The sequence below is a fragment of the Tachysurus fulvidraco genome, chromosome 20, assembly GCF_022655615.1.
Source record: "Tachysurus fulvidraco isolate hzauxx_2018 chromosome 20, HZAU_PFXX_2.0, whole genome shotgun sequence".
NCBI lineage: Eukaryota > Metazoa > Chordata > Actinopteri > Siluriformes > Bagridae > Tachysurus > Tachysurus fulvidraco.
Window position 1 is genome coordinate 8,896,537 of NC_062537.1, and position 23,308 is coordinate 8,919,844.

Here is a 23,308-nt window from a genome sequence, read left to right on the forward strand (position 1 = left end):
TTCATTCATTCATTTTTGTTGCCTTATATCCCCAGGGTCCTATGTACAGAACAATGACAGTGGACAATGATGACGTTATACTCTGTGAAGACTATACAACTGTGAACTGTTTGTTAAAAATAGAAATAACAATCAGCAGCCTCTGCTGTTTATGAGGTAGAACTTCACACAAGATCCAAATAATAAAGTACTTAAATAATAAATGGGTCAGGTTATTTGGTAAAGTAACAGGAAATGCTTCTTAATTAAAGAACACATGAGGTAACAATTTCATTAGCAGTACAAATGATTTGGGAAATCCACCCTAGTAATTTCTAAAAAAAAGTAGCATAAAACTGGATTTAAAAAAATCAAGAAATGCATGTGTATTAGAAAAAACTAGCAAAATCAAATCGGATTATTTCCCAACCTCAAGATTTCTGGGCTTAACCTATTAATAACCTGTTTCATGCAGGATACACCCCTATATACAAATCATGTAATTTATAACTTATCGCAAGTTTTGTTTTCGCATATCAGACCAGAACATAAATTTAACAAGATATGTGAGAATTCCAGTGCAGGTGCATAAATATTCACCCCAATTTCTAACGCTTGCATGCAACTGAGAAAAGTAAATACACCTCAGAGTGGGGTTCAAAACTGAGTATTGAATATCTGAAGGTTTCTATTTATTTATTTATTTATTTATTTATTTATTTATTTGTTTGTTTGTTTATTTATTTATTTATTTAAATTGCACTTAAAATAGAAAATAAACAGGTTTTATAATTAGTTTTTTTTATTATTATTTTAATATTTGGGATTCTGCACAATGTCTTGGTCCCTATTTAAATGCAGGCAAATCTGTGATATTGACCATGAATAATCTCTTCTATCATTGCAAGTCCACACTGTAATCAAAACAAAAAGGAAATGTATCAACAGTTAAGAATTTTTGTTTATTTATGTTTATTGTATATTTATTTATTTGTTATTTTTGAAACTTCTTAAACTAATCAGCTGACCCAAAACAATAAACAATAACAAAAGCTAACTTACATAATTTCTGTCTGAAGAAGCAGCTGGTGAGTATATGAACTTATTTTTAAATTAGTAGGTTGCCAGACACTCCAAAGACTTTCTTTTAATGCATATTTTTTAACAGATTTTTATTATTATTATTATTATTATTATTATTATTATTTATTTATTTATTTATTTATTTATTTATTTATTTATGCATATCTTTTTACCAGATGTGGTTGTCAAGCAATGTTTTATTAATATTAATAATAAAATAAAAAACATTTCTGGTGTTTGCCAGCTTTCACCTTTCCTTAAGACAATTTTCTTTTTTAGTTTTGTTCAGTGTGAAAACAAATTGTATTTGTCACATATATTTATTTCTTCAAATAAAATGGCACAAAACCCTGGCCAGTGGCATATAGGAGGATGACATTATTATTAGTAAAGAAGTTTTCTTTTCTTTTTTAGTGTTAAAGTAAATGGCTCAATGCAAATGCAAACGTAAACAAAGCTCGGTATTAATTTGGGGGGGGGCGCCACCAAGTGGAATAAACTGGAACTAAGAGTATTGCAGGAAACATGCGAAATGAATGCGGTGTTTAGAACAATTTTGCAAATACTGGACGTGTCGGATTAAACACCGGTCCACATGTCGTAGTTTTCACGCCACTAAGCCAGTTGATGCCAAATATCGGTCGCAAGATGATCTCCGCAGCGCCATCTTGTGCGATGTATTCAGAAACACGTGCAGTAATCCCAGCATGCATTGCGCGTCGCAACCACTCAGCTCCCGTCTTGTACTGAGGGCGAGAGGCGGCGGACATGTTGGGATGGTCCTTTAAGGCGCAGTACTTCATTTATTTGGAAATTTAAAGAAGCGGAAGAAAATCAGCAAAGGAAGAACACAATGGATGCAGTCAACGCTTTTAACCACGAGGTCAGTTTAACTCTACAGGTGTAGCACTAGCCGTTTAGCTACATGTTACCTGAAAAGCTAGCAAAAATTAGCTTAGCTGCTTAACCTACCGGATTGTCTGTGAATATAAAGTGGGCCCCGGTTAGCCTTAATGCTCGGGCCAAATAGAAAACAAAGGCCTTGTTGTTTAAAACATGCACACATTCTATACTGATGAGTTTCGTGTGGTGTGGACTGTAAAGCTGGATGTGGCCACAAAATGCATTGAGTGTGTATTTACGGTGGAAGGTAAAGTGTATAATACACAATACTCATTTCTTCTCTGGGCTGCTAGGTAGCTTGCTAGCTAGCAATATAGCTAGTTGTAGTTCGCTTTGCTCGCGTGCTCATTTTACACTTTTTGTTTGTTTATTCTTCACTTCTTTTTGGTGAGTGAATTAGTTGAGCGGTTTGCTATTTTGATAGCCATAAATGCTTTATTAGACGCCCGTTTATATGCAGAGTGTTTACAGTAGCCCTGTGTTGTTAGCATAGCTAGCTAGCTAGTGTTGTGAGGGTAAGTACAGCAACAGTGCCCCCCTCTTTTACTTTATAGCACGATGGTGACCCCATTGTAGTTACTATTTATCATTATTCACATCAAATACAGATGGTTCAGCATTTTCAGGTGACCACGTCGCTGTGTTTTTGGAGTTAGCCGGTTAGCCCGCGCGAAGGGGTTTGTTTTGGACATCACTCCCACACTGACATACTGTTGTACAGGCATCAGATTGTAACCTTGGCATTTCCGATGTCACACACGTGTACAGAGGAACTGTCATGAAACCAAAATAAAAGGAAATCGGATGCGATTCATAATTATTTTTTCTCAATTTACTAGGTACTGCATTTTAATCGTGTTATGCTGTGATTCAGTAAAATGACAGAAGGTTAGGTTTGCAGGAGTTGGTTGTGTTTCACTACAAAATTGCAGATAAGTAATAGAAGATTGTTATATATTAAGTCAGTACTTTCTGTATTTGGTGTTTCTTTATCTACTTTTCAGTCCCTCTAGTATTTTGCTGAACCTTTTGCCTTTGTTGTGGTTACAAATGCTCGCTTTTGCTGCAGCTTTTTTCAAAATGTGTGATTCAACTTAGAGGTTTTTTTTTTGTGGTGAAAATGCTTGAATTGGTGACATTTCAAGCACACGATTCTCCTTTCAAACTACTATGCTTACTATTTAAATGTGTATCAGGGGCACCTTAAAAACCACAACACAGTCCTCGTGCACACTTGGCAAATAAAGCTGATTCTGATTCTGAGAGTTTTGGGTGAATGTACATTGTGATGTGATGACTGATTCTTTTTCAAAAATATATCAGTATGTCACTGTTTGCTTGATTTTGCCTTAATTTCTGAAATCATGAAATCGGATCTTTGCTGTGTTCCTTGTGTGGCTGTGGATTGCTACTCAGCATATAGTTTAGTGTAGATTTTACACCTTTTACATACTCAAAGGTGAGTATAATAGTATTCAGCTTGTGTGACTGGATGCTTTACTTTACTGCCATGCTGTTGTGTTTAGCTCAGCCTTCACATTTAGTTGACTTGGGTGTATCATAGACCTGATTCACAAAGTGAACATTGAACATGTTTGAAATCCTCTTTTGAGCTTCAGTATTTTTCCGAGTGAAAGTTCTCAAACACTAGCTTTTGGTCTTCATTTGGCTGATGTATTTCTCCCACGTAGCATCACAACTGTGTAGTTTGCTTTTCTTTGCTCTTGCATTTGCATGTTCCTGTGTTCAGGCAATACGTTTGCACCAGGAAATTTGTTGTACTGTAAAAATGTCTCAGCCTTATGCAGGATGTAAGGAACATCAGAGAAGAACTGTTATTTTAAAAACCTTAATGTAACAATTACTTAATATTTTGTATAGCTCTGTTAGTGAATTTACAACAGACTGCACAAGAAATGAGGAATTTTCTTTTTCTACATGGCTTCTACCAAAGTGCTGTATATGTGTTCTACGCACATTTTAATGTTGAAAAGCTGTTTTATACAGTAAATATTTATATTGATTTATATTGATTACTCACTGCACCTTCATTTTCAACTATCAAGTATGCCTTCAGTTTGGCTGTATCGAACATCTCCTGCTCTAAACGATTCAAAAGATTATAATGTAAATTTTTTAAATGTGAAATGGAAGATGGACCTTTCAGTTACACATGTTTTGAGAGCTTTGGTTTCTTTTTACACTGATTATGCATGAAATTTGAGTGTTTCTGCAAATTATAAATAAACAATTCAGCTAAATGATTCAATAATGTCCCTTTCACAACTTGATGTATTAGGTCATCATTCTTTCATAGAGAGATTTTTGCTGACGTGCATATATTAAAAAAGTTTTGGGGCAAGTATAAATTTGTGGCTGTGTCAGGTGCAGGTCTGTGAGTTTTCACCAGTTTGTTCAGTTGCACAGTTTGCCTAAAACTGCAGCCTAATCATGTAGTGATCCAAGATCCTGTCAACATGTATACAGATTTTTTTGTGTGTGAAACCAATGGTGGAGAAATACAAAAAGCACAGTTCTTACTGTTTTTCTCTGGACAGGAAAAACAACGCACACTCATTTACATGACCTTTGCCCTTTACAAACTTCATTGTGAATAGAGATTAGAGCAGTGAGACTCCTCCTTTTTAAACAGCATGATGAGCAACTCACTTTCTTGCTGATTATTAAAGCTGAAGTTTTGACACTAGACTTCGATTTCCCACGGTGTTGCAGGTTTTAACTGTGGATTCGGTTATGGATATGTTTGGAACTGTTGTGCTTTGGTTTGCACATTCGAGTTTTTAACAGCAAAACAAATGAACTCGGCGATTGATACTTTCTCCTTAGTGACTCTTTCAAAAAGACAGCATCATTCGGCAGTCATTTCACCGCAGATGGTTATGCACCAATCTGGAACTTGGAATCAACAAGGCTGCTTAAACAACTCTACCTGTATCTTAACTGTCAGTGTTTACACAGAGTGCCCTTTGATTGTTCTCTAAATATTTTACCAAGTAAACTATACAGCAGACTTAAATGACTACTAAAAAGATAAACCAACTATTCTACTGATACCAGTATTAATCAATGTTTAGAGGGGGTGTGAGTCAGCTTTGTTTCTAAAGAAGGTGACATGCGGAACTCCAAGTCTTCATTGTGTAGTGCTGTGTTTTAAAGAAATACTGATTTGTAGAGTAGAGAATTGTATTGTGATGTAGTCAGTTTGGGGCAAGATCCAGGCAGTGCTCGAACCCTTGCACATAAGCAGCTACGCTTGCTGCAGTTGGCCAGCATTAAAGGATGTAGCAATATGATGGCGATTATAGATAGATCGCACTATATATTTACACTAACAATTACACAGTCGGTCCATAAGCAGTTGTGTTTTTTCTTGTACAAAATATTTAAAATTGTAAAATGTTACAGAATATATTTAATCGTTACTACTGTTTAGCTGGTAATTTTTTTTCCCCGTAATTTGTGATATGCAATTGTTGTCATGTCGTACATCTCCGTATTAATGCTCACAAGTGCTCACGTCATGCTCGCTTAAGTGGATATAAGCATTGACTCTTATTGTGTTTGCATTACAGCTGTTTTCCCTGATGGACTCAAAACCTCCAATCTCCAGGGCAAAGATGATCTCCATTACAAAATCTGCAATAAAAGCCATTAAAGTAAGTATAGCAAATGTGAGTTAGTATTAACTTAAAATTCCAATATCAGTTCAAATAAACTTAAAATCCTTTAATGCAGCAATTAATGCGGTTAAAAAACAAAGATTGCTGTTTTCCTGCAAGGCATTAACACTGTCTGTATTTCTCTGCTCCAGTTGTACAAGCATGTTGTCCAGATTGTTGAGAAATTTATCAAGAAGGTAATATGCTTTTTTCCCCCATATTGTTTTTACAACAGTCTTATTGTCATTTTCTTAAATCATACTTCACTAAAATGTGTTGTGTTTTTTTCCACAGTGCAAGCCTGAGTATAAAGTACCAGGACTGTATGTTGTGGACTCCATTGTGCGCCAGTCTCGTCATCAGTTTGGTGCAGACAAGGATGTTTTTGGTCCCCGGTTCACTAAGAACATCAGTGGGACTTTTGAAAACCTCTGCTTATGTCCTACAGAGGACAGGGTAAGAGGAGGTGTTCAGTTTTTTTTTTTGTTTGTTTGTTGTTGTTTTTTTGTCTAAAACTCTCCCATCATTAAGGGTTGACTCTCTTGCCTGAGATACCTGTGCATTGACTCTGCAGGTTTCTGATGCACCACACACTGCTTTGTAATTTCACAGTTTTATTAAATATATTTTATTTATTAACGATTGTAAATAAGTTATAAATCCTACTAGAGTAAATGAAAAAGCATCCAAACTGGACCACATGATGTCTTGGGCTTTAATTCTTAACATCATGTTGAAAAGGTTCTTAAATAAAGACTTCTGTACTGTGCCACCTGGAAATGCACAAACACACTGCTTGTCACAGTCTTTCCATCAGAATGCAGTCAAGCTATTAATATCAGGAGAACCAGCAATTGTGTGGAACTCCCTTATCACAGGTGTGACATCCAGCACTGTGGGCGCTGTGCAGTTGTAAATAGAAGTAACTACTCCGTTCCCAGTTTCTCTCTGATATCTGCCTATGAAGAAAATACTTAGCCTCTGTAAAATGCCTATGATGAAAATACTTAGAATTCCTCATTTGTGTGCCTCATTTCACTCTTCAACTTCGGGCACTTGTGTGACTCACAACTGATGGAACAAATTTCAATTTAGTGTTCTCAGAAAACAAACACGATTTGTTGCAGCCCCTGGTCTTGAGGCTAAATTAACATATTGTCCAACAGTGTCTGGGTATTTAAATATTTGGCTGGGTTTTTCACAGCAAAACAAATAAAAATGCACTCTATGGCTATGACCAAATATGTCTCCTTTTACTAATGCCCCTTTTCCCCTGAGGCAGTTTGAGTGCTGGTTCGGACCCAGAGCCTCATTTAGAACCAGTTCTTTCTTTTTTGACACCCAAAGCACCAGCTCTGAACCAGGAAAAGTGGTTCTTAAGTAGCACCAAAACGTTGTTGGTCTAGACTTAAGAATCGCTTGTGTCGGGGGCTGTGGGCGGAGCTACTGTTAGATAATGTACCTTAAGTATACTAATGTTTAATACACTTTTACTTTACCGCAATATGATCAATTATCAGCACACATGACAGTAGGTAGCTACATGCTAAGGCTAACTTTTTTCTGTTTTAATGATAAACTAATGTTATGTACTTTCTTGATTATAACCTCCGTTTACACAAATTACATGGAGCTGCATGTACACAATAGATTCGCCGCGTTTGGATGCCAATGTAGGTTCACAAAGCCATGAGCATTAACAGTAACATAAAGCAACATCCGCCATTGTTGATGTTGTGTTTGTGTTTGCCGCTGCTGCGCTAAAGTTGCTGGGAAACAGACTCGGCTCTGTGATGGCTCTCTAGCCGATGGAAAGGCAACCCAGCTCCTAGATTGATCGCCGGTGGAACCAACTTTTTTGCACCAGCACTAGCTCTGAACCAGCACACGGTTCTTTTTGGTGGGAAAGGGGCAAAAGTTTGAAGCGCACATTGTATTTGATGTCTTTTGAATCCTGTAGCATTACAATTACCCTTCATTGGGGCTAAGCATGACATTTTCTAGCATGACAGCGTCCCTGTGCATTTTGACACACCCTTGAAGACAAGGTGCTTGTTATTTTATGTTTATGCACATTTATAACCGTTGTTTCTTATCGTTATCCTTTTTCTCTATTATTACTACACACCAACCCAACAAGACAAATTCCTGTACATGTAGACCCTACATTACCTGGCCAAAAAACAGTACCTGATTCTGATTCTGAGTGTAGGAACTCTGGAATGTTGACTGCACCCCAGTCCTGATCTCAGTAATGCTCTCGTGTCTGAATGAATCTCCACGGCCACAGAAGAGGTTACTATAATGGCAGTGGTGTAATGTTCAGACTGCGCATGTCATGTGATGGTCAGACAATCACAATGTTTTGTCTATACAGTATATTCTTAATGTAGTACAGAATGGTGGCTAAATAAAACAACTTTTTCACCGTCTCCTTTCATTCCTGTATTAAAGATGGGCAAAAATCGCCCATGGTTTTGGGCCATTTACAATTATAGAAACCGATCTGAGCTTTATAGTCACTGATATTTGATGTCTCTTGCTCTTAAAATAGTAAGAATATATATGTTTTAGTTTAATATTAGCAGCTGTTCACTTATGTGAAATTTTCAGATAGGCTTTTTTGGAACTGTTATTTGTTTTTTATTTTTATATATATATATATATATATATATATATATATATATATATATATATAAACTTTTTTGGAACCCCATATGAGTTTAATCTGTTATCCTTTCTACTTGTTATGTTTATAGAGTAAGATTGTGCGCGTCTTGAACCTGTGGCAAAAGAATGGTGTGTTTAAGATTGAGGTGATTCAGCCTCTTCTGGACATGGCTGCCGGATCCAGCAGCTCAGGCCCTGTTCCAAGCATGGACAACGGCCCTGGTACGGGTGAATAATATGCTACATTCTTTTCCATTAACATGGAACTAAATTCACAAGCGAACATTTAACGCATACATTGCCATCGAAACTTCATTTACTGATCAATAATCTTGTTAATTTGCTCTTTTTCAGCTGCGTCTCCTTCCTCCCCAGCACGAGAAACTGAAAGCCACACTACAGTGTCCGCTAACTCTGTGCAGGCTTCTGTGCCACAGCTTCAAAACTCTGATGCCTTTGCTGCTGTAGCTCAGCTCTTCCAGTCCTCCCAAGGCCAACAGGTTTGATAAACCATCATCTAAAAACATTGCATATGTATGAAATGCTCTGTCTCCTTAGCAGTTTGTCCTAACTCGAATACTCTAACTGTAGCTCCAGCAGATGCTCCAGACATTCCAGCAGCCTGGGAAGCCCCAGTCTCCAGCGCTGGAGAATAACATGATGACCCATCTTCAGATAAAAGCCTCAAATATTCAGCCACCCTCAGGCTTGACACAGGGCCAGCCGCACATCACGCAGCCTGCAGAGAAGAAAGCCACATTTGACAAGGTGAGTACACGTCTAAATCACCAGGTTAAAGGACTCCATCTGCTTTGTATTTACAGAATTAAGGGTTAAATATAGCCTGCATTTTTTTGTTGTTTTGTTTTCAGAAACTTCTTGATCGTTTTGATTATGATGATGAACCAGAAGGAGGAGAAGAGACAAAAAGGGATGAGGCATCCTCTGTCCAGTCAGCCTTGTATGCTATGACCTAGAAACCCTTTTTATATCAGCATTATTGTAAAATTTTCAGTTGCTAAATGTTTCATTTAAAATTATTTTAACACACAAATAACATCTATAGCATCTTTTATTTTGATTAATCGGTACATATTTGGCACACTGTAAGACCCTGTGTGACAACGTGAATTTTAGACAATAAATCAACCAGAAAAGGCTTTGTACTTGCAGAGTTTTAATAAATTTCCTTTTTTGTAAGTTGATTCATGTGTTTGACGTGTGTGCGCGTCTGTGTCCGTGCGCATGTGTGTTCGCATCTGCAGTGGCTTTGGAGATGGTGTCCAGCCACCTCAGCTTCAGCAGGCATCAGCAGTCTTCCCTCAAGCTCCCAGTCAGATTCAGCACTTTCAGCAGCACATGATGGGTTTGAGTCAAGAACACCAGGTAGGTTTAAAGTTTCATGCTAAATAATCGGTGTATATTTCTTCGGAGCCTTTGTGACCACTCTGAACCAGTTAGTTGCCATGCCTACAAATTGTCGCAGACATTGGAAGGAACTCCAACGAGGATGTTTGACTAAAATCTGTGATGGTTCAGCGGCATAGAATTTATTTAGAATTTTATTTATATTTATTTATTTACAGGTCTCAGGATAGGACACTAAGGTAACACCGATGACGAGTTACCTTTTACTATTAGCAGTTATGGCATGGCTAGAAATAAGTCAAGGTTAAGTTTTAACACCTGTCAATAACACTGAGCTAGTGTAAAAACCTGCTTATGTCCAATATTAGATGCACATGTTTTAATTTAACCATATTGTCATGTCTTACTATGAATGTCTGTAAAAGTTCCTTCCTTTTGCAATGTATTGCCTTTGAGTAAGTAATTTACAAAATGATTTGTGAGTCGCTGCATAAGTTCGCGTTAAAAAAAATGCTTAAGGCTTTTTTCATGTACAGTATTTTCCTCACTATAAGGTGCACCAGATTATAAGGCACAGTCTCAATTACGGGGTCTATTTCTGTACTTAACCCATACATAAGTATTATAAGGTGCATGCTAAAACATACAGTCTACAATAAAGGAAACAGAAGCAAAACAGTGAGTTTAGTTGAACTTTATTCTACTATTTAACAATACACACATTATTTTTTAATCAATCTTCTCCCACAAATCCATAAAAAGTCCTTATCTACTGTGTTTTCTTAACTTGGTGCATTACATTTTTTTGGTTCCTCCACTTCTGAACCATAGATTCATTAATTTTGAATTCTTTCAGCTGCTCTATTCCCATTTACAACCGCGTAACTGATATAAACTTCGAATTGTGCCTCGTAAGCATCTGATTTTTATTGGCGGATGGCAAACCAACTTAAGGTGCATTTACCGCCACCTACTGGACTGGAGTGTAGAGCGCATAAAGGTTAGGAAGTAACAAATGTTGTTTTGCAACATAACGAGGAGGCGTGGCGGAGGTAAGCGTACGTACTGTACATATTACGTAATGTTCTCTGGTTGGTTTATCACTGCCAGCGTACGTAGTGTATGTATTACGTCCCTGTGTCAGCGGGAAACGGTCCGACAGTCAATCGAGCGGAGCGAGTACCAAAATCGTACAACATTTTTAGGATCAACATCAACTGAGTTTTTGGAACTCAGTGCGCACACAAGGCGCACCGGATTATTAGGCGCACGGCCGATTTTTGAGAAAATGTAAGGCTTTTAGGTGCGCCTTATAGTGCGGAAAATACTGTAAATAAAAATGGAAAATACTGGATGCCATAATATTAAGCAATGGTTCCCTCAATGCATTTATATATATATATAAGTTCTTTGCTTCAGCTCTTACTGATCAGATACTGGCATCCTTGTGCTGGACAATTCTTTAGAAAATTTTGTTTGCAAAACCTCCCAAAAAGTTTGCGGTTTGCTTCAAGACAAATTGTAGAAGATCCTGTGTTCATGTGCCAGATGATGTTGACTGTATTCCAGAGAACAGCTTGCAGCTTAAAATATTTAAGTGAATTGGAAAATGATTAGGTTGGTGCATTCCTATATCCTTTGTTTGATAATTTGGTGGAACATCTTGTTCCAGGTTCCATCTCCAAATGGACAGCCTCAGGCTTTTAACCGAATGCCTCCTCAACCCTACCCAGGGATGATTCCGCCAGGTCCCACTGGTTTCACTGGACCCTTCCCCCCTCAAAACAATGCTTTTCCTCAGCTTATGACTGGACAGCAGCATCAGGCAAGGCTCTCGGAATTTCCCTGATATTTGTAGACCATTCAAAGGAACCCTAAATCTGTGATCACAGTAATAATATGTGGAAACATGTTCGTCGATTGGGACACTAAGTATATAATTTTTAAAGATAATTTTGTTAAAGTTTTGTAATGCACTTGTTTACATGTTTGCATACGTATCGCCAACAGGATTCCTCCATGGAATTAGACACAAGACAACACCAAGATGGCAGGAGGACACGGTCTAGGTCTGGTTCAAGGTGAGTAGTGACAGCCAGTCTTTCAAAAATCGAATAATACCTATAGGACACAAAATATAGTTAATATAATCATTAATGTTCTTATTCAGATTTTTCAAATACAGTCTGCATTCTTTGGTTAATTTCCCAGATCTCCTAAAAGGAGGCGGTCGCGGTCAGGTTCCCGTTCCAGACGTTTCCGACATCGACGGTCGCGTTCTCGCTCCAGAGAAAGGCGGCGCCACTCACCCCGCTCTCGCTCTCAGGAGAGGAGGGAAAGGGATAGGGAGCGAGAACGTAGACAGAAAGGCCTGCCACTCATCAAACCTGACACCTTAAGTGGTGAGCCATGATTAAGCCATGAAGTATATCTTGGGGCTAAAAGCTCCACAAACACTCCCTACAAAAATGTTCTGTAAAATGTAAACACATATTTGAATGTTTAAATTGAATCCTTTTAAAGTTAATATTTGAAATGTTACAGTTCTTTCTGAGATTGATTTTCACTCTCTTGTTCTTGCTGTAACTTTTTATTTTTTAACCCCCCATGAAGTGTGCAGCACTACACTTTGGGTTGGTCAGCTGGACAAAAGGACACAACAGCAGGATGTGGCATGTCTACTAGAGGAGTTTGGCCAGATAGAGTCCATAAACGTATGTACAATCCGGAACATTCTAGTCATAATGAACCTATGGATATTGCCAAACATTATATGTAATGTACAACATAATTAATGGTGATTGTTGTCTTGGTTTCTGTTTGGCAGATGATTCCTCCTCGAGGTTGTGCTTACATCGTCATGGTTCATCGACAGGATGCTTTTCGAGCTCTCCAGAAGCTTAGCAGGGGCACTTACAAAGTCAACCAAAAAGCCATAAAGGTACAAGATATGTTACTGTTCTAAATCAAATGTGGTGATGTTCTTTTTCTTTTTTCTTCCCCACATTCACACTGAAGGGTTATGTTCACTTGTGTCTACAGATTGCTTGGGCTCTGAACAAAGGAATTAAGTCAGAGTTCAAGCAGTATTGGGACGTAGAGCTTGGTGTCACCTATGTCCCCTGGTCCAAAGTCAAAATGGAAGATTTGGAAGTTTTTAGAGAGGGGGGCATGCTGGATGCCGATACACTCTCCCCAGGTAACATACAAAACAGTATTAAACAGTAGTACATTTCTATGGTCTTGTACTGTTCTGTAATTTGGTTTTCTTGCTAGGAGCTTTTCATTTTTGTGTCAGCATTTTCAATTTATTAATTTATGAGAATTGTAGAAATAAGACATTATGTTCAAACCTTGATTTCCATTGTTCAGAGTTAAAACAAATTAAATAAAGGCCTTACATTTTTTTTAATCAGACAAAAAAGACTAATCATGAAAGTAAGTACCCTGCCCAGTGTCTTTTTGTACTTATTGTGCTTCTCTGTATCCAAGCACCATCCTTTCACCAGTCACTTGACAGCCTTACATAGTTGCTACTGAGGGAAGGTCATCCCTCAACATTTAAGACGCTTATTTTTAAGACGTGTATATATATTTGCTAGTAAAAGCTATATAGCTTGCTAACACACACACACTCACACACAGTGAACAGACATCAAGAGCCTGTTGTGTTCATGACCTTGACAGGACTTTCACTTTTGTATAACACAGAAGGCTTCGTCTCTGTCATATTTTTGTGTTCTCTCTGCATTTGTTATACGGGGTGATGGGGTACTATGAAAGAACTGATTTTCCTGCTTATAGTTAGGCAAAGCTGAAAAATGCAAATGAATCTTTCAAGCAATGGGACTTTTAGACATTTTGCATATTGTAGCTCGCTACAATTTACTGTTGATGCTTTTCAACACTAAAAAAATCAACATTTTTGTTGATATACATAACCCACCATGTCATCTGGCTTGCCAAATATAAGTTAGCTATAAAAACATCCCAACGTTACGGCCAATACATGCCATCATGATCAGTGGCATAGCTTGGGGATGGAGATCAGGTTTTCCAGTTGTGTACTGAGTGAGCGCTTTAGTCTGACATAGTCAGGACACTTCCACAATGATCACTGGAATCCACAGGCAAGACAATTTATTGTGTCTGCTGGGGTTATGTTGTTGTTTGTTTACTTCTACTAATAGTCATGATTCGTATGACTGAAACACTACATGTATTACATTTAAAAGGCAAGTCTGAAATTTCCCTGCAGCAGCCTATAAAAGCTTTACAGTGTAGGAACAGGACACTAGAAGGCCTGATATCTTGTGACAAAGATGACAAACAATACACACTATTTGGCAGAGCTGAATAATAAGAGATGACAACAGATTTTATTTTATTTTTTCCCGATATTTTTTTATTTATTTATTATTTTTACACAATGTTTAATAAACATCCTAAAGTTAAAGTTGTCTAAAAACAATAAGGATATGTACATTTCAGTCTGAATTTCTGTGAAATTGTTTATTATGTCAAAACATGCACTTGCACCTAAATGTACACCGATAACTTTGCTTCAGCTTGTAGAAATAAGGGCTTACTAGCTGGTTTTATTTCTTACAGAGTGGAAGGGTGTGCAGAGTGAACTGGAGACTGCAGATGATGCACCTCAAAACGGCAGAGGTGAAGTGGGCCAGATCGCTGAGAGCCCAGCACTGCTTCCTGTGCAGGTAATATGCACAAATGTCATTTCAACAATAATTTGATTGTGTTTACATGAACTATGATCTTAGAATCATGCTATTGAATGCGTCAGTTGTCATTGTTTATAATAATTTGTCTTTAAAGCGTATCATATTGGATGCTGTAGATAACTAAGCTAGTTTTTAATTTATTTTAGGATCCAGTTGACAATTATATTCTTTCTATCCAGGCTGGTCCTGTCCAGTCAGGAGGGCATTCTGGGCCAGTTGGAGTTCCACCCCCAGGTTTTCCTTCTGCCATGAATATCCCACCACCATCATTTCCACCAGGAGTTCCCCCTCCACCTGGACCTTTCATGCGTCCTGGCTTTAACCCCATGCAGATTCCTCCCGGTAAGCTAACTGATTTTTAATTGCACAGGTGACATTTATGTTCTAACGATAATACAAAGTGAAGTGCTTAGGCTGTCGTTTGGGTTTTAAAGAAGAATTGTGAATGTGTCTGTAGTAAATGTCCGTTGGTGTATTTTGAGGTTTAACTTCACCTATAATTTCAGGATTTCTCCCTCCGGGTGGCATGCCACCTATTGGCTCTGCAGGACCCCCTCTTTCTGCAGCAGGCATTGGTATGCCACCAGGTAAGACCAACACACTGCAGACCCTTTCCCTGTTCTTTCTAAATTTCAGAATTGTCTTGTCTGATCGTATGGCACTTTGAAAAATGACATGTCTGTTTTCCATAATGATTGATATAATATGAATCATTTCTTGGTTGTGTTTTTGCAGTTGGCAGCTCTGTTGAGGATTTGTCTGGTGATTCAGTAGGAATGGGCTCAAGGACCAATAGGGAAGGTGTAGATGGTTTCAGTACTGGTCCGGGTGAGTTTATAAGAACTAGAGTTAGATTACTTCATACCATATTCATGGGTGTAATTCAGTAGTTTTTGGAGCGAAACGCTAAATCTGGCTCTATTTCTTATACATTTTGCCATTAAGTACAAATTGTTCCATATTTTCTAGTGCTGTGTGTATACAACTTTATAAATCTATTTTTAAAATGAATTTCAAATGGTCATAGTCAACTAAAACAATTCTTTAATGTACACATACTGTATGTGACAATTTATTTTGTTTTTCTGTAACACAGTTAACATTTTCTTGTCTGTCAGTTAATCTAAAATGCAAGTTTCGTAACTATAAAAACATAATACATGTTTTATAGTTACATAATGCCTAATTCTATTTTGAGTGTCTTTTTTTTTTTTTTTATCGCCAAGGTAACCCAGTTCCACCTGGCATGAATATTCAAAATCCACCGGGGCTTTTAGGTACAAGGCCAGGGGCGATGCCACTTCAGCGTCCACCAGGAATGCCCCCACCACCTCACCTGCAGCGCTTCCCGATGCCCCCTCCACGGCCTGGTATGCCCCCCATGCCCCCCCAGATGATGCCCCCCAGAGGCCCACCACAGATGATGCACCATGAGCCTCCACCAGGGAATTTTGTCATGCCTCCTCCTCCATCACATGCCCTCCGAGGTCCTTTTCCCCCTCCAGGCCCTCCATTCAGGGGAGAGCGGAACAGAGAGCAGGAGCGTTATGGAGGGCGCAGGCAGTTTGGGGGTGAACGGGTAGAAGGTCGTGAACGCTTCGGGGGATGGCATGAAGAGATGGATTCAAGGGGAGGCTGGGAGAGAGCAGGGTCACGTAGAGACTGGAGAAGTCCTGATGGAGAGAGAGAAAGGGAGAGGGATCAAGGGAGAGAGGAAGAACGGGGCAAACGCAGGGACAGAGAGAGAAGCACCCGCTGGGACAGGGATGACAGACTCGACAAACTTGAGCCTAACGGACACGAGATGCTCAGAGACTCTAGCAGCCATGAACGGCATAATGATTCTTCAAACGAAATGCCTAATTCCAAGGCAGAAGCTCCAGCTCCTTCCAAAGAAGGTAGTACAGAAGCAGAAAATCAGAGCCAACCTCCAGAACAAACTAAGGCAGATCAATCGTAGGTCACACTAGGCAGTGGACTGGAACTCTAAATGATGTGTCCTTTTTTTTATCCTAATCAGAAGCGTGTACTTGTGATCTTTTGCTAAATATGTACAAGAAAACTCTCGATTGGGACCGATATGATAACATTGCATGGGCTTAGATGTGAAGGAAACGATATGTATGTAAGGAGAAATCAGACAGACATCATTCTTACAGCATAGGCCAGGCCAGTGTACTGCTTTATAAAAATGCATACTCCATGTCCATACATCCAAATCTTTGCCACTACACACTAATGAGCAGAAAGCATTCGAAAAAAATGCTTAATTCTGGCTTGTGGTTCAATTATAATTTTAATGCCTGGTCTTCCTTCAATGATTTCACTGATTTCAAATGCAATTGACTTCAAGTGTCTGGCTAATATGGCGCACCATCCTGTGAATGTGTCCAGTTACTGAGTTTAAATGTTGTACTAAGCCGGTGTTTCTTGTGCCTGTACTGCACATTTTGGTGGTTTTCCTGCTCTAACATGCCCATGTAAAAATCATGAAGGGCTTCTTAGTAGTTAAAGAATTCAGTCAGGCATGTTGGGATTAGGGGCCAAGCTAAAAGTGGACAGTGCAGGACTATCCCCTGAGTAAGACTGGAGATAAAAATGTTTTTAAACAAAATGAAATGGAAAAAAGAAAAATAACTCAGCTGTAAATATGCTTACATTACTCTAATAATATTTGTAGAGTTGCAGTTTTGTTTTTGTTTTTTTGTTTTCTTTTTAATAAGTATTCTTCAGTCAATGTCCCCAATGGAAACCTTGACTAAAATAAGAGACGAAGCCCTTTTGCTGTAATGTTTTTAACCTACAGTGTTTACATTGTACCAGAGATGAAATGTTTGTATAATTTTTAAGTTTGTGCAGATGTGAACTCATTTAATATTTCAGCAATGGGGATTCAGTTTTAATAAACTATTTTCATACCAAAATAAAAAAAACTGAGTTCACACTATGACTTATTATGTCAGCAAAATTAGCCTTTTAAATGACCTTTGTTTGCTTTATAGTGTCAAATATGAAGCTGTATTGGATCAGGCCTAGTTTGCTTGCACTGTATTTAAACTGGAGTTGAACTGCAAAAGGGCACAACTGTAAATGGTTAAGAGTGGAAGCAGACTCTGAACATTAAAAAAATAGAAATTAAAGTATGGAAACAATACTCAAAATATAGAAATGGAGATGTGTTCATTTATGTGTAAAAAAATTATAGCTTTTATTAATCATGTTGAAAGATTAATTGGTTAAATATAATCGTTTGGGATACGTTTTGTCAAAGATGCTACAGCTTGTAATAGTGATAGTCTGTACAGCAACAAAAAGTTCATACTGTTTTTAAGCAACTGTCTTTAAAGAACTGGAGATATTAGATTATTAGATTAGTTTGTCATGTTCATGAAAAGCATCCCAAATGAGGGGCCAGAAAGCTTTGGCTTGCAATATGAAAGATGCCACAATATAAGAGCACATGTTGTAATTTTGTGCCATAAGACACCAAAGTAAGATTTTTCCCCTTATATTTAAGCATGCTCCTATTGTATTTTGAAGCACGTGCGTCACTTCATAACTGTAGGGTCCGTTGTTCCTCTAAACTACATTTATTCTAGGGATGTGTTTTTTTTTACACTAGGCTGCTTAATATGATGAACATATTACCGCCAATTTAATAGCCCGACTGTACTGTGTGTGTGTGTGTGTGTGTGTGTGTGTGTGTGTGTGTGTGTGTGTGTGTGTGTGTGTGTGTGTGTGCGCGCGCGTGTGCGCGTGTGCGCGTGCGCGTGTGTGCGCGCTCAGCCAATGTGCAGATTATACATATACGTATGTGTGTTTTTGGTTATATAAACATAATCTTTTCTTTTCTTGCAACAACGGACCGTATTTAGATCCAAAATGACATCAGTTATAGGTCTTCTTTTTCGGGGGCTTAATGAAATCCAATTAAAACAAAATACAGTTTTTCACAATGTATGTTTTTAGTCAGTAAAATACTGTAGTACAACTTGTATGTTGTTCTCGCAGTCTGCTCACTAAGCCAATGAGCGTCGTGTTTCCTCCCACTCTCTCAGCCAATCAGCAGTATGTCTCCGCCTACTCTCGGTCAATCAGCACACAACCTGCCGTTTCTTATATACTGTGGGGACCATAGTATTGCGTTCATACGTTTCGCTTTAGAGTTTCAACCAACATGGCCACGAAAGCCGTCTGCGTCCTCAAAGGCACTGGAGAAGTGACCGGCACAGTTTATTTTGAACAGGTAAAGTTTTGTCATTATATGTTTTTCTACACTTCTAGCATTTTAGCATCAATGCTAATGTCTGTTACTAAACCCGTTGACATGCCACTAGCATGCGCGCGTGCGCTAGCATGTAGCCTGGTGCACAGTGCAACGAATGTATCACGACTCGGTGAGTCTTAACGGTCAAATTTGTGGTGCTTTTACTTCTTATTCATTAGGAGAATATTGAGTCTACTTCAACGTCATTCATTAGCTAGCCACTTAGCCTGTACTTACGGGCTGCTAATTAGTTTGTAGCTAGTTTCATAACTAGCTCTTAGCTGGCATTAGAGCTGTGGGGGGGGAAAACACAAGTTGTAGCTAAATATCGATCCATTTACATGTAAAATCCACACGACACATTTTAACTTGTATAAACGCTATTATTCTAAATTCTGACCCACGAATGACGCTATGCAATAGCTAATGTCATGCAGTGTGAATATAAGGAGTTAACCTTTGGTTATAACGTATGAGGCTGTGAGGTGTTTATATTGCTGAGTCATGCTCCACCTCTCTGACCTCAATTCTCATTAACAAGCTATTATTGCAGCTCTTATTTCAAGTGAACAAATGAAGTCGATTCTGGCGTTGAATGTGGGTTTTTTTCCCCTCTGCGCAGTGTAGTTCAGGTACGTTTACATATTTTCAGAATTTTTATGAGAAATGAGCATTTGAGGGTTAAGGGCCTTGCTCAGGGGCCCAGCAGTGGCAGCTTGGTGGACCTGGGAGTCGAACTCACAACCTTCCGATTGTTAGCCCAACACCTTAACCAAATCGTGCATTGTGCATTGCACACACACTTAGCCAATATACTCTGACCCTCTCACGGAATGGATCTGAAGTAATGATTCACTAAAATTGCCAGATAATTCAGTTAACATAATTATTAGGTTAACCCAGTTGTCACCTGAGTATAAATGAATAGCATGCATGCACAATCATGATTTTCCCATGTACCCAGGGTACTAATTTGTCTATCCTTTTACAATACCAGATGTATGAATTTTGTCCGTGTTTTACAGAGTAATGGTGCATCAGTGAAACTTACAGGACAGATCACAGGCCTGACCCCTGGTCTGCATGGCTTTCATGTTCATGCCTTTGGAGACAATACAAATGGTATGGTCTGGGGTTTTTTTCTCTAACTAACTTGCTAATGTTGATTTACATAATGACATGCTCAGGCACTAAGACATGCTGTAGATGATTCACTGCTATGTGCTTTCAAACTTGTTTTAAAATATATAGGGTGCATCAGTGCAGGACCTCACTTCAACCCCCACAACATGACCCATGGTGGGCCAACTGATGAGATCAGGTAAGGTTTTATTAGGCACTTCACAGACAAATGTATAAAAATACATACTTAAATAACTGTCTTAGGTCTACGTACAGAAACCAATAAGAATGATTTAATTATAGCCTGCCACCTGTTACACACATCATCTTTATACATTCATTATAGAAGATGCATTTTGGCAGCTTGCTGTCTGTTTTTAATAATAATGTATACAGGTTTAATAATAATGTATACAGGGAAGAAATGGGGTTGAGGTCAGGAATCTGTGCAGGCCAATTGAGATTTCTGCTCCATCCTTGGCAAAACCTGTTTTCATGGTCCTTGTTTTGTGCATGGGCAGTGTTACGCTTGAACATGGCTGGGGCCCTGAGTTCATGTAAAGGGATCAAAATGTGATGGTTAGATGTTCAATGTTTTGGCCATGTAGTGTATAAGAGGCCAACCACTTTCTGGCCACGTCAGTTAGTGTAACAGTTAGAGACCATATTCATACAGCAATAGGACCAGCAGCACTTGTTCCAAATGAGAGATGCTAAACTGGATGGCAATAGCTCAAACAGTTGCTGACATGTCATCACTTCCTGTTTGCTGATTTCATAGTTGAATTTGTTTGTCTGCTATATTTAAATAATCCCACAAATAAAATTTCCTCATTAATGCATCCAAATTTTGTAGAACTGTAAACTGAAGAACTGTGCCTGAAAAAAATCAAAGGAAACTGGACTTGTACACTGATATGTGGTGGTTACTGCAAAAATATGTGTAACTTTACCCTTTTGGTGGAGCTAGAACATTTGAGGACATTCATACAAATTGCTGTGTAGGTAGCTGATACTGTCCTAAGAAAGAGAATGTATATGTATGTATGTTAAAGAAACAAATCTAAAACAAATATTACATTAATACCAGTTTTGTTTCTACACCATTTTCAAGCTTGTTTCTTGGTCCTTTTTGATACTTATCATGAAATGAGTAAATCTACTTTAATATTAAGCAATCGGGGACATCTTTGAACCTTTTGTTTAGCTCTGTTTATACTTCCTTAGTTTAAATGATGGCCTTAAAACAGCACAGACCTGCCTCACTGACTGACTCGATGGGTGTGCTGCTAGCACTCAACCCTTCTTACTGAAGTGTTTTTCATTTTTTTTACTTTTTGGAAAGGTTTTATTACTTCACTTGTACTGTAGTAAGAGCTTATGGTTCTTCCTTTTCCTATTTTCACACAGCACAGTTTGAGGTCTGCGGTGCTCTGTTTACCTCGTTAATTGTGTAACTGGACCAGATTGCTTCCATTTCCTGTAGTCTGTTCATTATTGGCTTACATCACATAGTACAGATGAGTAAAAGAGCACAGTTTTGGACTGATACCGTTGTTGGTATTGATGTCAACTTTTAATAACCAGTCTAATTTGAATGTTTTTTCTCACAGGCATGTTGGAGATCTGGGTAATGTGACTGCCGATTCCGATGGAATTGCTAAAATTGATATTGAGGACAAGATAGTGTCCCTGACAGGGCAATACTCGATCATTGGGAGGACCATGGTGGTAAGCAAACCAAACTAAACGTTCTAATTGTTCGTTCACTACTTTTACAATTCCATTTGACTCCTCATAAAACCTCATGAGGAGATTCAGTCATGTTAATAGGGAAAAATCAACAAAATTGATACTGTATTTGGGATTGCAGAAAAATTAAAGGAGATTGAATTTGTAGTTGCACAACTGTGTATGTGTGTTTATGGAAAGATTGTTGTGTATACAGTGGCTTGGCTAGAGATGAATCTAACTGCTATGTTTTCAGAGCAGGTACTGCTCAACTAGCGAGTATACCACCTCTGTGGAGAACTTTGGCATAAGTATTTTTGACATAAAAATAACCATGTTCTCTTTCATTTTGACATTGTGTTTATGTGCAATTGAGGAATTGTTGATTTTCTATGTTGCTTATAATACAAGTTGTGCAAGAAAGAATCTGAATGCTTTTTCTTCAGGATAGACCTCTATCCCTCCTCCCTGAAAATACAGAACAATAAAATGTAGATAACCTTTAGGTCTAAATGGACCTGTCAGGATTAAGCTTTTGGGGAATTTAGGCAAGTTATTGGCTTATTACCCATATTTAGGTCTTCACCAAAGCTTAAGCATACAATTGTCTTGAATGTCTTTGTGTGTTGCAATATTAAGATTTATTTTCACTGGAACTAAGAAGCCCAGACAAGTTCCAGGATGATGGTGCCTATGTACAAAAAGTGAGATCAATAAATACAAGGTTTTGCCACGGAATGAAACAACTTGTGTGGCCTGCAAAGAGCCCTGATTTCAAACCCAAGGAACACCTTTGGGATGAACTGTAAGCCTGGCTTTTTTCCCCAAGCCTAATCACTCAACATCATTGTTTAACCTCATTAATTCTCTTGTGGCTAAATGGGTACAAATCTAGTGTAAAAGATTCCCAAAAGTGTGGATAAGAGCAAAGTGGGACTAAATCTGGAATAAGATGGTAAAGAAGCACATGTGGGTGTGGTGATCAAATGCCTACAAACCTTTGGTAATACAGAGATTGTGTTATATTTTAATATTATCCTTTTAGAATTGTGCTGGCTATTGTTTTTTGTCACTTTTTAAATTCTTGTCTTATTTCAGATTCATGAGAAGGAAGATGACTTGGGCAAGGGCGGAGATGATGAAAGTCACAAAACAGGCAATGCAGGAGGTCGTCTAGCTTGTGGTGTGATAGGTATCACTCAGTGAAACCAGTTTCACCGCTTCCTTTCCACACTGGAACCTCAACTATACGTGACCAACGTTTCTGCCCCCAACTAAGCCCTTAAAACAAATAAATAGTTTTATTTTTACAGAAATATAGAATGGTCATACCATCTCCTAAATTTGTTTTGCAGCTACTTATGTTCAATAAGTATTGGAATTAGTGGTGTTTCTTTAATGGAGTCTCATTCATCCAATAAACGTTTGTTCCATACCACTATTAAGAAGGTGTTTTTATCAAGTGTTTCAGCTAGTCCTCATGTGCTGACCTGCTCAGTCCACTAGGGGGAGCACATTTTATATTTTTAACAATAGGTTCATGTTTGTGAACTCTTCTTTAATTAAAACATTCCTTGTCATACTTCTTGCTTTCCATAATATTTTAATCTATAGTTTTTTTTCACAAAATGTTTACAAATCTATAATACTGGTCTTTACAAAATAGTTCAAGGGTGTGTCTGTCGCACATAGTAAGTTACCTACAGTACACATTGTGAACACACCTTTTGTTATGGGTTACTTTTCATGAAACCAGGTGAAAT

The 23,308-nt window shown here is 38.2% G+C and overlaps 2 protein-coding genes across 3 annotated transcripts; both read left to right on the top strand.

The window, feature by feature from the left end:
* Positions 1 to 1,751: 1,751 nt before the first annotated feature.
* On the top strand, positions 1,752 to 17,367 carry scaf4a (SR-related CTD-associated factor 4a). Of its 2 annotated transcripts, none has more exons than XM_027171836.2 (20): positions 1,752 to 1,945; positions 5,559 to 5,642; positions 5,798 to 5,842; positions 5,940 to 6,101; positions 8,405 to 8,543; positions 8,670 to 8,815; positions 8,907 to 9,083; positions 9,188 to 9,276; positions 9,581 to 9,701; positions 11,356 to 11,508; positions 11,694 to 11,764; positions 11,895 to 12,085; positions 12,297 to 12,397; positions 12,511 to 12,624; positions 12,726 to 12,882; positions 14,295 to 14,401; positions 14,605 to 14,767; positions 14,932 to 15,012; positions 15,161 to 15,253; positions 15,652 to 17,367. In XM_027171836.2, exons 1-20 carry the CDS (start codon positions 1,916 to 1,918, stop codon positions 16,383 to 16,385), a joined length of 2,958 nt encoding a protein of 985 aa, XP_027027637.2. In that variant the 5' UTR covers positions 1,752 to 1,915; the 3' UTR covers positions 16,386 to 17,367. The 2 variants fall into 2 exon arrangements, with proteins under 2 accessions (XP_027027637.2, XP_027027638.1); XM_027171837.2 differs by having other exon boundaries at positions 1,753 to 1,945; positions 8,405 to 8,537.
* A 1,134-nt stretch (positions 17,368 to 18,501) lies between these two features.
* On the top strand, positions 18,502 to 22,990 carry sod1 (superoxide dismutase 1, soluble). Its single transcript, XM_027171881.2, has 5 exons — positions 18,502 to 18,671; positions 19,718 to 19,814; positions 19,944 to 20,013; positions 21,428 to 21,545; positions 22,644 to 22,990. The coding sequence occupies exons 1-5, from the start codon at positions 18,603 to 18,605 to the stop codon at positions 22,749 to 22,751; spliced, it is 462 nt and encodes a 153-aa protein (XP_027027682.1). The 5' UTR covers positions 18,502 to 18,602; the 3' UTR covers positions 22,752 to 22,990.
* Positions 22,991 to 23,308: the final 318 nt, after the last annotated feature.